Below are 19,414 nucleotides of genomic sequence, written 5' to 3' on the forward strand. Positions count from 1 at the left end.
GTGTAACTTTGCACCACTAAAACATTTAAAATTAACCAGTCAAATTTACAACATTGTAACATCTGTACCTTGGCTGTGTTTTTTCTACTCAGCCGGTTTGTGAAAGTGAAGCACACTTTCAGTGTGTCGCTAAACCTTTAACAGCTGAACATGACAAAATCACTCCCCACCGAAAAACCGAAAAACCACCTTTGCGGCGGTGCACAGCGATCATAGTTGTCACTTCCTAAGCTTCCGGATTCGTTAACGACAATACAATTTCCGCTTTACTCTAAGCAGGGCATCGGCGCTTTTGGTATCGGGGAAAGTGAAATAATGTCGTAAATAATTCTAAACATCCCTCCCTCCCCCCCCTCCCTCCAGCACCCACCTACCCACCCACCCACTGGGGGGCGGTAGACTTTCTTCGGGGGTGGGGGGGGGGCGGACACTGTTAAAAGAATATATTTTCTATATAAATTATATAAATTCCATTTCGTTCGGGGGGGGGGGGGGGGGGGTGGCTGTAGACTTTTTTCGGGGGGGGGGTCTCCGCTCCCCTAAAGAGATGCCTGGAAGAAACTCTAATCGTCAGCCATCCAACGCTAGACCTAGATCTAGTAATGATTTTGTTTTCTAATGTTTTGCAACACGAATGGGAAATTCCCTGTCGCCAGCACCCAAACAAAATGTTACAGAACAGGATGGAATCTTTTGTTTGTATTTTAAATGTGAGTCTCGATTTGTAGATTGTAAACAAAAATATAAAGAGTGTTGCACTACCATTTTAAATCAGGCGCAGAGGTAGTGCACATTATAAGGTAATTGTACTGAGGTTTTTGTATATTTTCTGCGGCATCGCTGTATTAACATTATGTCCAAGTATCGCTAATTCAGAACTAGACAATGACTAGAGACTAGACAGATGCGATTATAGCACTAGCTATATTAAGATCTAGACTAGATCTAGATTTAGGTATCTAGGTGCTGAATCATTCATAGTCTTAGCTCTAGTCCTTAATTATCTTCGTAATTAGTCCTAGACTTAAAATACCCTAGACAGCCATTAACCCTTGCCCTAACCTATCCGTGTACTTTGTCCTAGGGTTTAATTATCCAATGTCTTAGCCGTAGCCCAAAAACTATCATCAGACGTAGCCCTAAAACTATCATCAGCCGTTGCCCTAACATTATCATCAGACATAGCTTTATCACTATCATCAGACATAGACATAGCCATAAAACTATCATCAGACATAGCTTGTTACGCTATCCCTTGGACATAGCCCCAGCAATGACACCGTCACTTGTCCTAAGGCTAACAGCATCCATAGATATTCATACCCCTAACCCAACCAGTCTCTAGACTTAGTCCTAACACAACCAGTCTCTAGACTTAGTCCTAACCCAAACACTACCTCTAGACTTAGTCCTAACCCAAACTCTACCTCTAGACTTAGCCCTAACCCAAACACTATCTCTTCTAGACTTAGCCCTAACCCAAACTCTATCTCTAGACTAAGTCCTAACCCAAACTCTATCTCTGAACGAAATCTTAACAATCCCTAGACAAAGCCCAAGCACTGTTACATTTTGTACACAATTTCGAACCCTCTTTCCCCAGACAGTCCCAACCATAACACTGCGTTTACATTTGCAAAATGTATACTATATGTCTAGAAAAAATTACTTCGCCATAAACTAGTAGCCATCCCCCCCCCCCCCCCCATCCATGATCTGATACAATTAACTTATGTGAAAGTTGTTATATTTCCTTTCCAGACGTGTAAAGCATACATTTGGCAAGTGTAAATGTGGTGTTACTCTGTCCCTTTACACAGACTTATCCACGACCAGTGTTTCTTCCAGACTTTTTTCTCCGGGGGGGCACTTGAAATCTTCGGGGGGGCGGTAAACTTTCTTCGGGGGGGGGGGGCGGACACTGTTAAAAGTATATATTTTCTATATAAATTATATAAATTTCATTTCGTTCGGGGGGGCGGTAAAAATTTTTCGGGGGGGCGAAACGACACTTACGCTACTTTGTTCCCCGTATATCTTAGATCAGGCACTGCTTAGCTAAGCGACAGGTTGTATTTTGTCTCATCTGTCCACTTGTGACGTCAGAAACAGCGATGTGATGCGGGGATGGATTGTTGTGACGCTGCCGCTTGTGGTCATCGCCTTACTCACGCGGAGGACAACAAGTGGTAGGTACACGCGCGTGTGTCACGTGCGTAAGTATGTCACGTGGGTGAGTATGTCACGTGCGTGAGTATGTCACGTGTGTGAGTATGTCACGTGAGTGTGTATGTCACGTGCGTGAGTATGTCACGTGCTTGAGTATGTCACGTGTGTGAGTGCGTGCGTGCATGTTTGTGTGTGTGTAAACATTTGTAACTGCACAGGTAAATATATTGCATTAGTTTTGTGCTAATTATAACAAAATATAAATGTGCATGCCTAATTACAGGTATGTTTGCGTGTGTAAGCGTGTATGTGTACGTGTATGTGTGTGTACGTGTATGCCTGTGTCTTCGTGTATTCTTGTGTGCGTGTTTGTGTTAAGTGTGTTGGGCTCTTTCGTCTATAGGATAATGTAGGGCAACACATTACTTATAACACAATAAAATAGACTCGACAATGCTTATAAGGATAATAAATAATAAGAATAACGTTTAATTACATATAGATAAATAATACAAGAATAATGATACAACAATACCCAACACACTCGTCGTCTCTCTGTCAACAAATGCCAACCAACTGCCACACACTAACACACTCTCTGTCACTCGTCAACTGCCACACACTAACACACTCTGTCAGTCGTCAACTGCCAAACACTAACACATCGCTCTTTCACTCGTCAACTGCCACACACAACACTCACTGTCCGTGAACACCTCTCATCCCAAAACACAACAAACAAACCAAGGGCTACAACTACGTACCTTAAAACACCAGGCTACACAATCAGGGATGGCATCTTTTAATATCATAACACTGAGATGCGTGTGTTTTGATGTATTTTCTGTGTGTTGTATGTGAGGAATGAAGCTCTGACAGTAACACACCACTCACGTCTGCCTACTCCCCCCCCCCCTCCCCAGCTCAATGTGAATATGGCTTCTTCGGCCCAAGGTGTCAGTTCAAGTGCCACTGTGACCAAATGAGCTGTGACGACAACGGTTACTGTACGGGCGGTATGGCATGCGACCCTCCATACTTTGGACCGGCTTGTCAGTATGGTGAGTCTGTACACAGAATTGTTAGGCCGCCCACGTGATACACATAGAACACACACACATAACCTAAAACTAGCCCTCTTAAGTCTTAGCTCCTAGAGCTTACATGATTACATCTGATAGGGCTAAACGTAGGGGGTAGAGCTTGAGGTAATAATTGGGGTAGAGCTTGAGGTGATCAGTGTTTCTTCCAGACTGTTTTCCCCAGGGTGGGGGGGGGGGCACTTGAAATTTTCGGGGGAGGGTAGACTTTCTTCGGGCGGGGGAGGGGGGAGTGGATGCCTGGAAGAAAGTCTGGAGGTAATACTTGGGGTAGAGATTTGGGTAGGGCTTGATAAGGCTTGGGGTAGGGCTTGGGGTAGGGTTTGAGATAATATTTGGGTGAGGGCTTCGAGTAGGGTTTGATGTAATAATTGGGGTAGGGCTTGAACTAGACTCGTGTTACCTGTCCCTCCCAGTGGACAGGTCCCCGCTAGCCGACACGGACAACAAAGAGCTGACCGACTTCAACGACGCCACCTGCGTGACGTCTGCCACCACACATACCGTGACCTTCACCTTCAACTCCTCCGCTCCCGTGGTGATACAGTTCGTCCGCTTGAGGGTGAGTAACCCAGGTGAGTGTCTGGTGCATGCTGCTCAGTCTCGTGGCTCCACTTCATCCGTGTGAAGGGATGGGGTGGGTGGTGGAGGTGGGGTGAAAATGTGATTGTCCTGTCTGAGCTACTTTTAAAGATGAGCTTTCTACTTGGAAAAGGGGGTTACATTGGTAGTGGCTAAAGTTGCCATGTGTCTTTGAGATTATGTGCTAAAAGGCTACCAAAGCCGATGAGATATATGGGCTAAATGGATAAATACCCAAATAAGCTATATGGCGATATTGGCTACATATACAGCTTTAATATATGGGTTATGGGGCTTTATATGCCGGTACGTTGCATGAGCTATGGGGGCCACATAAGCCACTCAGCTAAATATAGCTACCTAGGCCTGTGGACCTAGACACTGAAGTGCTAGGTGGCAATATCTATACACTACACACTTCAACATGAGTACAATATCTAAACACTACACACTTCAACATGAGTACATTATCTAAACGCTACACACTAAATACAACATCAGTACAATATCTAAACACTACACACTTCAACATGAGTACAATATCTAAACACTACACACTACAACATCAGTACAATATCTAAACACTACACACTACAACATCAATACAATATCTAAACACTACACACTACAACATCAATACAATATCTAAACACTACACACTTCAACATGAGTACAATATCTAAACACTACACACTACAACATCAGTACAATATCTAAACACTACACACCACAATACAACTGCAATATCAGTTCTACGAAGCTTTGCTTGCATGTTTTAATTCGATAACGTTTGTAGCGTGCAAAAAACTCATTCAGAGATACAATCATCGACACACACTAACAAACTTCACAGTGAAGATGGTCAAATTGTTACAATCGGGGACTGTGTGGTCGGGCCGGTTTAGCTCATGGCTGCTTAAGTCCGAGTTCGAACCCCCGGGCAGATGAGACTGAATGGCTGGCGATAGCGACCCATCTAGGAGAGACTCCAAAATAGAACAGCCGCTGCCTTGTAGTTTGTTCTTGGTTGGACAAAGGTTATGGCAGCAAATCCAGAAAGAAAAGCAGACTAAAGATCCGTCCTATATTGCAATTAAGTATGAAGAAGAAAAAAAAAGTTACCAAGAGATATACTTATAGTAATGTATGTATTTTGATGTTAGTAAGTTGAAAAAAGTTCATTTTTGTAATAGCTCCTTGGCTGTTATAATTACTTTCTCAATGGATAACAATTCTTTGTAGATGCGGCAGGCTTGAAATAGTGGATAACTTATAATTTTTAGACTACAAGACTAATTGTCCCTGTTTACTGCATAATTAGTTAGCTTAACCCCATTGGCCACCAGATTACAGAGACCTCATCCAGGCAACCGTCGTGGGTTCTATTTACGGCTGCACCGACCAAGTCCGCGTGGAGGTGGATCACGTGACCTCTGACATCTACTGCCGGAACTTTGTCCCTGTGGTCACCGTGAGGCTGACGGGTGATGGCGTCAAGTACCTGTGTACGGTCCACCAAAGTGGGGGTAAGTGTGTCTGTACGGTCTACCACAATGAGGGGGGAGGGGGTGTCAGATACTCGCATCAAACCTACCTACGTCTTTGGCTTATTCGAGAGATAGTTTATCTACTCTAATGGTGGCCCTTGCCCAAGCTTCAACTTATCATAGCACAGACTCTTGCCTTGACTCTCCGAGACACTAATCTTAATCCGGCATATAAGATCGGATTTAGATTATCATACAGTTGTGTTTGTATTTTTAGGAATCATTAATTCTTTACTCTTATTTATTCGCCCATTACTAATTACCGCGATTACTAATAACATATTACTAATAACAAATAATCATTGAACAATTCCCTCCCCAAGGTCGAAATATGGCCTTGAGACAAAGAACAACCAGCTCTTTACCAGAACCGGGTTCCACAGCTGACATAGGTGTCGATGACGAGAACGAGGCTCTGGACTCTACCACCTGTTTCTGGGCAGAGACTCGCCAGCTGTACACCTGGTCGGTCATCTTCAGCACACCTGTCAAGGTGTTTTCTGTCTTCATCCAGAACAGGAAAGGTGAGGGGTTGCTTACGTGCTGGTTCTGCTGCTTCTTACTCGACTGACTCCTCTTACTTCACTTTTTACTCAACAAAATTACTTCCTACTTTACTCGACAATCTTATTTCGCTCTTAACTCAGCAATCAAAATTCCCACTTTACTCAACAATCTTACTTCGCCATTTACTCGACTATCTTTTTTCGACTAAACTAACCCTTTTTTTGCACTGTAATGAATAATCTTACTTCGCACTTTACTCAACTATTTTTCTTGGAACAAAATTGACAACTTTAACATATTGAAGACCTACTGGAAAAGACAATAAATACAGTTCACTGAAGATGGATTGTTTAGAAATGTCATAGAATCACCCCACTGCTTCGGATTGTATTTTAAAAAATGTTATAGAATCACATCCTGTTACAGATGGTATTTTGGACATGATGGAAGATGTTAGAGTGGAATGGTTCCACAACACCACTCAGTTGTACCAATTCGTCTGCACCACTCCGCAGGAAGAGTATTACATCCCTTACATAGGACCGACCAACATGTCCGTCACATCGCTCTCTGCGTGGCCGGAAAGGAAGAACTCACGCTTGGGGAAATTCGCGCTGTCGTTCTGTGAGCTCAACGCGCACGGGGGTGAGTGGGTTTGCTAGGGTGGATTGTGTTGTGGTCAGAGATGGATTGTGTTGGGGTCAGGGGTGGATTGATTTAGGGTCAGGGGTGGATTGTGTTGGGTTCTAAGGGTGGATTGTTTTGGGGTCAGGGGTGGATTGTGTGGGGGTATAAGGGCGGATTGATTTGGGGTCAGAGGTGGATTGATTTAGGGTCAGGGGTGGATTGTGTGGGGGTCTAAGGGCGGATTGATTTGGGGTCAGGGGTGGATTGAGTATATATATATATATATATATGACCAACTGTACCTAACCTAAATGTTCCATGTCCACAACTGTTCCTAGCCTCCAAATGTTCCATGACAAATCCACCATTGTACCTAGCCAAATTGTCCCATATACCCACCCATTAAAATATCACGTGTTCACCAGACTGCCTTGAAGGCACCTCAGGTCTAGATTGTTCTGGAACCTGCTCTCACTGTGCCAGCAAACTCTGCAGCATCGAAGGAATCTGTTACGAATGTTCCAGAACAAACGGTCTGTTGACCTGTCATAAATGTAAGTCATTCAGAGTAGAATACAACAACAGAATCATTTTACTTTTGATTTTTTTAAATATCTTTTTTGAAGAATCTGCATGAACAAATGCAATTATAAGAACATTAGGACAAAAAAAATTATTAAACTAAACATAGAAAACCTAAACACATTTTTGTTCAGTAAAAACTGCATTTTTAAATTTGTACACTAAGGTTAGCATTAAGGTTATGAAATATTTGGGTTTACAGTTACTTAGTTTTTATGTTTAAATTGCGGTCTCAAACAATGTTAATGTTGATCTACTAAATATATAATATTTCTCCATAATGTATTAAGCAAAATATCGCTGTCTTCTACTGACCATCAGATTTCTTTAATTTTACATACTTTATCATCAGCATATTTTACTAAATGTATCTATTCTATATTTAAACTGACCGTAACTTCACTATATTACACTGCCCATAACATTTCTATACTATACTGTCCATAATATCTCAGTATTTCACCACCCATACAATTTCTATATTAAACCACCTATAACCACCATGCTGCCCATAAAATATCTATATTCTAGTGTGTCTGAACTGCTATAAGAACCGCTGTGATTGGACATCTCATTTATGTACTGAAGGATGTGAGACCGGCTACTACGGCCGTTACTGTGATAAGAGTAGGTTTCCGCTTGTTTATGTATTGGTTTGATGCTGGTGGAGATTTGTAAACAACAAAGTTTGTCACCTAGCTGACAAATTTTCTATTGAAGTGCCCACGTTCTTTCTTATGTACGGAGTCCTCAACATCACCCTCCACACCTACCTCAACGACACCTCATACATCCAAGCCTCACTCGTCCAAACCTCATCCATCCAAGTCTCACTCGTCCACACCTCATCCATCCAAGCCTCGCTCGTCCACACCTCATCCATCCAAGCCTCACTCGTCCACACCTTATCCATCCAAGCCTCACTCGTCCACACCTTATCCATCCAAGCCTCACTCGTCCACACCTTATCCATCCAAGCCTCACTCGTCCACACCTTATCCATCCAAGCCTCACTCGTCCACACCTCATCCATCCAAGCCTCACTCGTCCACACCTTATCCATCCAAGCCTCACTCGTCCACACCTCATCCATCCAAGTCTCACTCGTCCACACCTCATTCCTCCACACTTCCCTCCTTCGTGCCTCACTCTACACACACCACTTAGATGTGACAGTGACGGGAACAGGTGTGACATTAAATGACAGGAACAGGTGTGACAGTAAGTGACGGGAACAGGTGTCATAGTAAGTGATGGGAACAGGTGTGACAGTAAGTGACGGGAACAGATGTGACAGTAAGTGACGGGAACAGGTGTGACAGGAAGTGACGGGTACAGGTGAGACAGTAACGGGAACAGGTGTGACATTAAGTGACAGGAACAGGTGTGACAGTAAGTGACGGGAACAGGTGTGACATTACGTGACAGGAACAGGTGTGACAGTAAGTGACGGGAACAGGTGTGACATTAAGTGACAGGAACAGGTGTGACAGTAAGTGACGGGAACAGGTGTGACATTAAGTGACAGGAACAGGTGTGACAGTAAGTGACGGGAACAGGTGTGACAGGAAGTGTAACAAGTGTTACAGTAAATAACGGAAACAGGTGTGACAGTAAGTGAAGGGGACAGTTGTGACAATAAGTGACGGCTCCGCTGCCCCCCCCCCCCCCCAAAAAAAAACGTCTACCGCCCCCCGAACGAGATGGAATTTATATATTAAAAATATACTTTTACTAGTGTCCGCCCCCCCCCCCCGGAAAAGTAAAAGTATATATATTTTTTTATATAAATTCTGTTTTTAGGGTTGAAATGGGGGGGGGGGGGTGTTTGGCTGGCGATAATGTCTGTTTGTGTTGCGATTCATTTGTGTTGTATCTTCTAGAATGATTTTATAAGCATATTTCTAATTTTTACAGATTCCAAGCAGATGGAAAGTTACGGTAGGTTATTTTATTTTAGTCAACTATTCGACTACACTTGGCTAGTAATTGAAATTGGCCACTTAAATATTTGGCTAAAGATTTTGATACTTTATTGGCACTAATTAAAGGTAAAAACCTAAATTTCCGTTCTTTTGTTTAGCCACTCATTACTGTAGGCCACTTAATGACTACTGATTACACATAACCACGTGTTTAAGGCCTTGTTCGGCGTATGCTTATTTGAAAGACTATTTTTAAATTTAAATATGTTTGTAATGTTTGTTTGCAATGGTTGCCCAATTTCTCCAAAAGAAGGAGAGAATTTGATGTGTAACTTCGAAGCAACTAGAATAATATGCAAGGTACTGCCCGAGCAGCCATCTTCTCGGCTAGACGAAACGATTCCATGATTACTCATATTGGACTAATTACTGGATCAGCGCTCGGTGAAGTATTTTTAATTATACTAAGAATTTAACCACGATAATATAAGGAGGACTGTACTATAGTCTATATTTTAGGTCTGTAGATCTTGTTATGTTATTGTGTTCGATAATTGTTTACGAATGGACAGAAAAAAAAATGCAAATAGAATCCTAGAAAGAGGCAGAAGCGAAAGAAAAAGAAAAACAATATTAAATAAGCTGGCTAAAAAAATTTTTAAAAGGTAAATCTTATATATACGAGATAAATGGCCCGTTGAGGGAGAGATACAACGGGCGCTAGGTTAATAGTGGTGTCTTTTTTCTTTAACTCAAAAAAAAAATCACCACCTAAACTTCAAATTTAACCGGAAACGAAAAATGTCATTGAAAACGGATTTTTATCCAGAATCTGCATTTTAACCAGATTTAAGCTTGATCTACACGTAGTTACTGCACATTGATACTAAACACAGTCGAAGTCAAATCCCTAAACCTTGCACCTAATCTCAAACAAATTAAGTCGCATTAAGGTGGGGGGACGGCTCTGCCCCGAGCACCCCCCTCCCCACACACACGCTATAAAGCTCCCAGGTACAAATCCCTGAGTTCACTCAGTACTAATGAGTACCTGACTAGAGCCGGAGAGAGTAAAGTTGGTTGAACACTCCGCTGAGGACACAGAAGCAGGTGAAATCTACTTCATCTTTGCTGTGGGTAGCGTGGGGTTAATGTCTTGATCTGCAAAGCTGCTGCTCGCTAGCTGGTTGAATGAATTGTAGCGGGAGGCCAAAGCTACTTCCCAATTTGATTATACGTTGTTTTTGTTTTTTTTTGCTATCAAAACTGATGCTACAACCCAGAGGAACATATATAAAACATCTTTTAAATATATACAAAAGTTGTTTTTTTTTTAAATACAAATCCTCAAAGTACAACTTTTTAAAGCTGTTAATATGTTGTATAAGGTCAAAATACGATAGTAAAAAATCTGTTTCTTAAAAAAAAATTAAGATTTTAAAGAGATTATAATTTTGTTTGTCCCTCTTATTCCCTCCCACAGTCCACAGTTTGAACTAGGCAGAAGACAAGGCAGGAGGGACGGTCTAACCTGGTGCTACACGATTCTTTACAAGAGTGAGGGGATACATATATACATTGCTTTTATTTGGACTTTGTGCTCGAATATAATGCATAAATCTACGAGATTTACAAGAAGTGCGTAACTGAATTCTTCGCGGAAAATGTACATCCACATTCGAATAAACCAACTCTAATTCCAGCCTCATCGTACACGTACATTAAAATTTACTATTGTATTTGTCACTCACACATACATGTATGTTCCTAGTTATAACCAAATAAAAGTAAATTTTATTTTAATTGCCAGTATTTACAAAAAAAAAGAGCAATAAATCTCATAAAATTTTGAAACATATAACGTTAACGAACAGTATGTGTTATTTCAACGAAAACATTATTCTTTTTACACCCACAAATATTTTATGCATTTATTTAGCAATTTATCTTGACGTATACAATCAATTTGGTAATAAAATAATTTATTTTTACGTTGTATTTTGATTTTTGTTTATTGTACTGACATTTGTACTGACCAGCTTTGTGACATTTGTACTGACCAGCTTTGTGACATTTGTACTGACCAGCTTTGTGACATTTGTACTGACCAGCTTTGTGACATTTGTACTGACCAGCTTTGTGACATTTGTACTGACCAGCTTTGTGACAATATTTGTACTGACCAGCTTTGTGACATTTGTACTGACCAGCTTTTGACATTTGTACTGACCAGATTTGTGACAATATTTGTACTGACCAGCTTTTGACATTTGTACTGACCAGATTTGTGACAATATTTGTACTGACCAGCTTTGTGAAATTTGTATTGACCAGCTTTTTAAAACATATTTCGTTTTAATATCTTCTAAGTTATTGTAGCATGCGCTAATTGTGCTAAATGTGCTAAATTGCAACAAAACAGTAGGGGTCGGCGTGGTCGAGTCGGTAAAGCTCATGGTTGCTAAACCGAAAAGTCTCGAGTTCGAACCCTCCAAAATTAAAAATTGCTATGGAAGCAGGCTGAAATCGGAGTCAATGGCCTCAATGGCGCATATCCAGTTGACACGTAACGCTTAATTGTGTTGGAGGCGTGGTCGAGTCGGCAATAAGCTCATGGTTGATAAATTTGAACAAAGGCTCGAGTTCAAACCCACTGGCAGATAAATCTCGAATCCCCTTCAACACTAATAATTAAGAACGAAGAAGAAGAAGCAACAAAACAGTAAAATAATTTTTAAAATCTGGATGTATGTACATAGTTTTGATGGGGATATAAAAGCGTATTATTCTTTTCTTTATATAAATTATAATTAAAGAATCCATCCAGTCCAGTAGTCTTCTGGAAAGATTACAAGACTTGCTCTATACTTCGTATACTCGAGAAAGTAAAAATGGTGTATTCATTTTTCTTTCGGAAGTATTATCGAAACATGTATACATGTACACAACGCTTAAAATGTGTATGTCAATGTCATCTTCAAGCCAATCTATGGCATTCTAGATCTAGACTCTAGTGCACTGTAGGCTAAAACAATGAGCCATGTTTATCGATGTTACTATAGATTTAGTAAAAACAAATGTGTTATCAAGTTCTCTTTGAATTAGACCTCCAATTTACAATAAGTGCATTAATAATTATAGGATAGACGCTGGAACTTTACATTACAATAGATCTATTTATTATAGTTTATTCTGGACCTAGATATCTAGGAACTATTACATTTGAGGCTAAGTTTTTAACTAGCTCTCAAACCCAGCATCAGCCAGCGCCTTTATATGTCACGTAAATAGAAGTTATCATACAACATATAAGGAGCACCTTTAGAAAATACCATTTCTATACGACAAGAGGTATATATTCTCCTTATTACTAGCTTGGGTTGGTTGCGGTTGGTGTATTTAAAGACCTGTGGCAAAACAAAACAAAAGCCAATAGACAAGGACATCAAATGTTTACATGAGAATGGATTGGACATACCCTTAGAAGAGAAGAAGGTAATATTGAAAAGAAAGCTCGACAGGGGCCACAAAGGATTAAGTCAAGCTTGAACTCGTTTGTAACATCCTCATTTTATATTGTTCTTGATCCAGCATATTTAATGTTATTGAGTATATTAATTAATAATAACGGGAAATGGGCGTTTCTTTTTTTTAATTTTTTAATACACACCGTATACTGTATCAAAATGACTCTCTCCGCCCCCCCCCCAGAGGCGTAGCTGGGGGGGGGGCGGGGGGGGGGGCGGCCGCCCCGGGTGCCGACCCTATGGGGGCGCCAAAAGGGGTGGGAAATTTTTTTTAAAGCTGATTTTATGCTGCAGTTTTGAATTATAAACTGTCTAAGTTAAGAAATGTAATGGCTACACGCATTTACATACTGATTTAACTGTTTTCTATCTTGATTTCTTAATGTAAAACATATACTCTTAAGAAACAGTGACCGGCAAAACCGCTTTGAAGCTTTTCCTAGATGGGGGGGGGGGCGCTTTTTCGAGACTTAAAACGGAAGAATTTACACTAGATTGTTGAGTCGATAAACGTTACCACTATTAAAAGAAACCAATTGTATTAAAACGTATTGTACGATTGTTGAACTGTAAAATACGTTAGTGACTTTTATCAAGATGGTGCAGGGGGGCGCTTTTAGGCTAAATAAAATAGCAAAATTACACAGGATTCTGAGTAAACAACCTTTAGCTCTCAGAAAGAAACGAATTGTACTGTGCATTGCATAATTGTGTAACATTTTAAAAAAAAAAGTTAGTTACGTTAAAAACCGCTCTACAAACTTTGTCCAAGATGGTTGTGATGAGTGTGTGTGGGGGTGGGGGGGGGCGCTTTTTTCGCTAACAAAAAATCGCAAGTATTTGTACTGGATTGGTGAGTAGATAACTCTCTTAACACTTAGTAAAGAAACCAAGTGTATTAACGCGTAATGTACAATTTCAATAGCCAGTTTTGTTAAAAAAAAAGACGCGACTAGTTCTTTGTAAGATTCTTACGATTCTCTCAACTTCAACGTGAGAGATCAGATACTTTTGATCAGTGTTTCTTCCAGACTTTTTTCTCCGGGGGGGGGGGGCACTTGAAATCTTCGGGGGGAGGGGGAGGCGGTAAACTTTCTTCGGGGGGGGGGGGGCGGACACTGTTAAAAGTATATATTTTCTATATATAAATTATATAAATTTCATTTCGTTCGGAGGGGCTTAAAAATTTTTCCGGGGGGCTTCGCTCCCCCGAAAAGATGCCTGGAAGAAACTGTGTGCGAGAAGGCAGGGCAAATCTGCGAAATCCAAGACTACGAGCTGTTAACATCCGTTGGATTCCAGTTTGTTTTCTCTAGCTTGTTTTGTCATACCATCAACCAATCAACGAAATACCCATGTCGTATTCCAATGTGAACAATAAATATTTCTGATAACTTCTTCTTGTATGTCACTTGTGTGTCCTTACTCTAACAAACTTCGAATCCAACTATGTACCATATCACAACAGAGATCGTTCAAAACTAGAACATAAAAGGCTGGTCTAAACATATTAGCGTTAGCTACAAACTACCCTCTAACACAGATCAGGCTTATTTTTTTTAACTGACATTACTAATCTTTCGCAAAAAAAGTTAAACGCATCTTAATGGGAATTAAATTGTCGTAAAGTTTTAAGGAATGAAAATCATACAATGTAATTATTAAACCTTGTCCGGACTGTAGCATACACGCTCACACACACGCTTACACACACAAATACACTCTTACCCACACACAAGCTTATATATAAACACACTATCACACACACATAATTATACACACACACACACACACACACACATATATATATATATATATATATATATATATATATATATATATATATATATATATATATATATATATATATATATATTTATATAAGCGGGGGGGGGGGGCGCCAAATTGAAAGTTCGCCCCGGGCGCCGGGAAGGGTCGCTACGCCTCTGCGCCCCCCCCCCCCACCATCCTCAAACAAACGACTTTAACATTTCTTTACACACTTACACACACACACACGCACACGCAATATATATATATATATATATATATATATATATATATATATATATATATATATATATATATATATATATATATATATATATATATAATATATATATATATATATATATATATATATATATATATATATATATATATATATATATATATATATATATCAAGATAGATGTTTCTGATTTCTATCAGTTATCGACCTGATACTATAACAGGAAATGGCGCCCGGAAAACGTGCTAAAGTTTCGCAGGCTGTCGCCGCTAAAAGGAGCTCGACGTCACGAAGTGCTCCATCTGTCAATATGACAGTCAATGTCACTGTCAACCAAACCAACGTCCGTGGGGGTGGGGTTGGTGTCACCATTATCCAGGGGGCAACGACCAGGATGACACTGAACAGATTCGGTCTGGGTACTCTCAACAGCTGGAGTAGCCGAATGGTCAAAGCGAGGAACGGCAGCCGACTGGTCAGTTACACCTTCAGCAGTAATGTCATCAGTGGTAGTTTGGCAAGGTACGTAACTATGTTAAAGATCACGTAAAAGTTAGTATAGGGAATTCGGACCGGTCAGTTCTAAAGCCGTTCCGGAATTTTCCCGAAGATAACGCCTATCTTATACTGACCCCCGCGGGTAGGCTATATATACGACCTCAAGAGTTATGATTGGGTTTGTACGTCCAGATTTTAATATTTATTTTTCTTTACAAAAACAGTACTATGTTTATATACGGAAATATGGCCTCTGGTCAGTTCAAACATTGTTCCGGAATTTTCCCGAGGGTAGCACAATTTTATTCCTGACCCCCTGGGGGTCAATGTACATCTCCAAGAGTTTTCAAAGTCTTCCTACGTGGGAAACTGTTTTCGATATATAGCACATATATGGAGACTTTCACTCGTGGTCACTTTTTAGCCCTCGCCGTTCGAGCAGCGGCTGACCGATACTTTATCCATAAAGCCGATTCATTTACCCAGGTCTGTGCAAAACATGAGCCAGGTATACAACTCCAAAGTTCCAAGACATTGTTTTGAAAAGAGTCATCGTTTTTCAGAAAATTAAAATATAATATATATATATATATATATATATATATATATATATATATATATATATATATATATATATATATATATATATATATATATATATATATAATTAAAATATAAAATATTTTGCATTATTTCGTATCTTTTAGTGGGAGCACAAATTAAGTTAAAAATAGCTCATTACTCATCGGAAGCCATCCAACGCTAGACTTTTATCTAGTACTGACGTTGTTTTCTAATTTTTGCAACACGAATGGGGAATTCCCTGTCGCCAGCACCCTAACAAAATGTTACAGAACAGTATGGAATCTTTTGTTTGTATTTTAAATGTGAGTCTCGATTTGTAGATTGTAAACAAAAAATATCAAGAGTGTTACACTACCATTTTAAATCAGGCGCACAGGTAGTACACATTATAAGGTAATTGTTGTGAGGTTTTTGAATATTTTCTGCGGCATCGTTGTATTAACATTATGTCCATGTATCGCTAATTCAGAACTAGACAATGACTAGAGTCTAGACAGATGCGATTATAGCACTAGCTAAATTAAGATCTAGACTAGATCTAGATTTAGGTATCTAGGTGCTGAATCATTCATAATCTTAGCTCTAGCCCTTAATTATCTTCGTAATTAGTCCTCGACTTGAAATAACCTAAAGCCCTTAGCCCTTACCATAACCTATACTTGTACTTTGTCCTAGGGTTAAATTATCCATTGTCTTAGCCGTAGCCCAAAAACTATCATAAGCTATGGCCTTAACAATATCATCAGAGATGGCCCTAAAACTATCATCAGACATAGCCATAGCCCTAAAACTATCATCAGACATGGCCCTAAAACTATCATCAGACATAGCCATAGCCCTAAAACTATCATCAGACATGGCCATAAAACTATCATCAGACATAGCCCTAACTTTATCATCAGACTTAGCTTTTTACGCTATCCCTTGGACATAGCCCCAGCAATGACACCGTCACTTTTCCTAAGGTTAACAGCATCCATAGATATTCATACCCCTAACCCAACCAGTCTCTAGACTTAGTCCTAACCCAACTACTGTCTTTAGACTTAGTCCTAACCCAAACACTGTCTGTAGACTTAGTCTTAACCCAAACACTGTCTCTAGACTTAATCCTAACCCAACCACTGTCTCTAGACTTAGTCCTAACTCAACCACTGTCTCTAGACTTAGTCCTAACCCAAACTCTTCTAGACTTAGTCCTAAACCAAACATTACCTCTAGACTTAGCCCTAACCCAAACATTACCCCGAGACTTAGTCCTAACCCAAACACTATCTGTGAACTAAATCTTAACGATCCCTAGACAAAGCCCAAGCACTGTTACATTTTGTACACAATTTCGAACCCTCTTTCCCCAGACAGTCCCAACAATAACACTGCGTTTACATTTGCAAAATGTATACTATATGTCTAGAAAAAATAACTTCGCCATAAACTAGTAGCCCCCCCCCCCCCCCCCATACATGATCTGATACAATTAACTTATGTGAAATTTGTTATATTTACTTTCTAGACGTGTATAGCATACATTTGGCATGTGTAAATGTGGTGTTACTCTGTCCCTTTACACAGACTTATCCCAGACACTTACGCTACTTTGTTCCCCGTATATTTTAGATCAGGCACTGGTTAGCTAAGCGACAGGTTGTATTTTGTCTCATCTGTCCACTTGTGACGTCAGACACAGCGATGTGATGCGGGGATGGATTGTTGTGACGCTGCCGCTTGTGGTCATCGCCTTACTCACGCGGGGGACAACAAGTGGTGGGTGCACGTGCGTGAGTATGTCACGTGTGTGTGTCACGTGTGTGAGTATGTCATGTGTGTGAGTATGTCACGTGTGTATGTCATGTGCGTGAGTATGTCACGTGTGTGAGTATGTCATGTGTGTGAGTATGTCACGTGCGTGAGTATGTCACGTGTGTGAGTATGTCAAGTGTGTATGTCATGTGCGTGAGTATGTCACGTGTGTGAGTATGTCGTGTGTGTGAGTATGTCATGTGTGTGAGTATGTCACGTTGGGCTAAAGATAAACTCCGGAAAAACCAAGCTAATGAAAATAAAAACCAAAAGTGCTCTCAAGACCTTTGCGAATGGAGCAGAGCTAGAAGAGGTCGAAGACTTTAAGTACCTCGGCAGCTATATATCAGCAAATGGCAGCATGGAGAAAGAAATTGCCACCAGAATAGCAATGGCAGCACAAGCTTTCAACAGACTCGCTAAGATCTGGAAATCATCCTCACTGCAGCAGAGAACTAAAATAAGGATCTATAAGTCTAATGTACGTTCTGTACTCCTCTATGCTGCAGAGTCATGGAAACTAAACAAGAAAGTAGACAGCCGACTCAGAGGCTTTGAAAGAAGATCCCTCCAACGCATCCTCAGGATAAAGTGGGACGACAAAGTCCCGAACAAGGAAATATGGCGAAGGACAGGATTAAACGACATTGTCTCAGAAGTTAGAACGAGGAGATGGAGATGGCTGGGCCATGTCCTACGCATGAGCAAAAAAAGACTCCCCAACATGGCGCTGAAGTGGAACCCACCCGGAAAGAGAAGTAGAGGAAGACCACTGGGAACATGGAGGAGGGAGATGGAAGAAGAAGTACAGGCTACTGGCAAAACCTGGCATGAACTAAAGTGGCTCGCCCAGGACAGGGTGGAATGGCGGAGATTTGTTGTTGCCCTATACTCCACAGGGAGTGATGAGGATTAAGTAAGTAAGTAACTGGTTAGCTAAGCGACAGGTTGTATTTTGTCTCATCTGTCCACTTGTGACGTCAGACACAGCGATGTGATGCGGGGATGGATTGTTGTGACGCTGCCGCTTGTGGTCATCGCCTTACTCACGCGGGGGACAACAAGTGGTGGGTGCACGTGCGTGAGTATGTCACGTGTGTGTGTCACGTGTGTGAGTATGTCATGTGTGTGAGTATGTCACGTGTGTATGTCATGTGCGTGAGTATGTCACGTGTGTGAGTATGTCATGTGTGTGAGTATGTCACGTGCGTGAGTATGTCACGTGTGTGAGTATGTCAAGTGTGTATGTCATGTGCGTGAGTATGTCACGTGTGTGAGTATGTCGTGTGTGTGAGTATGTCATGTGTGTGAGTATGTCACGTGTGTGAGTATGTCACGTGCGTGTGTCACGTGCTTAAGTTTATCATGTGCGTGAGTATGTCACGTGTGTGAGTGCGTGCGTGCATGTTTGAGTGTGTGTGTAAACATTTGTAACTGCACAGGTAAATATATTGCATTAGTTGTGTGCTAATTATAACAAAACATAAATGTACATGCCTGTTTGCAGGTATGTTTGCGTGTGTAAGCGTGTATGTGTACGCGTATTTGTGTGTACGTGTATGCTTGTGTCTTCGTGTATCCTTGTGTGCGTGTTTGGGTTAAGTGTGTCGGGCTCTTTCGTCTAGAGTCTAGAGGATAATGTAGGACAACACAATACTTATAACACAATACAATAGACTCGACAATACTAATGGGGATAATAAATAATAAGAATAGCGTTTAATTACATAAAGATAATTAATACAAGAATTACGATACAACAATACCCAACACACTCGTCCTCTCTCTATCCACAAAAGCCTACCAACTGCCACACACTAACACACTCTCTGTCACTCGTCAACTGCCACACACAACACACTCACTGTACGTGAACACCTCTCATCCCAAAACACAACAAACCAAGGGCTACAACTACGAACAAAAGCGGGTACCTTAACACACCAGGCTACAC

The 19,414-nt window shown here is 40.7% G+C and overlaps 1 protein-coding gene across 1 annotated transcript; it reads left to right on the forward strand.

Moving 5' to 3' along the window:
* The first annotated feature begins 716 nt into the window (after window positions 1-716).
* LOC131939881 (uncharacterized) lies at window positions 717-10,932 on the forward strand. Its single transcript, XM_059298406.1, has 11 exons — window positions 717-800; window positions 2,043-2,189; window positions 3,093-3,230; window positions 3,686-3,844; window positions 5,198-5,377; window positions 5,722-5,922; window positions 6,332-6,550; window positions 6,958-7,086; window positions 7,646-7,741; window positions 9,032-9,055; window positions 10,523-10,932. Exons 2-11 carry the CDS (start codon window positions 2,120-2,122, stop codon window positions 10,537-10,539), a joined length of 1,233 nt encoding a protein of 410 aa, XP_059154389.1. The 5' UTR covers window positions 717-800; window positions 2,043-2,119; the 3' UTR covers window positions 10,540-10,932.
* The last annotated feature ends 8,482 nt before the right edge of the window (window positions 10,933-19,414 follow it).

Source organism: Physella acuta, unplaced genomic scaffold, assembly GCF_028476545.2.
Source record: "Physella acuta isolate Inbredline_101_S28 unplaced genomic scaffold, ASM2847654v3 ptg000299l, whole genome shotgun sequence".
NCBI classification, from domain to species: domain Eukaryota; kingdom Metazoa; phylum Mollusca; class Gastropoda; family Physidae; genus Physella; species Physella acuta.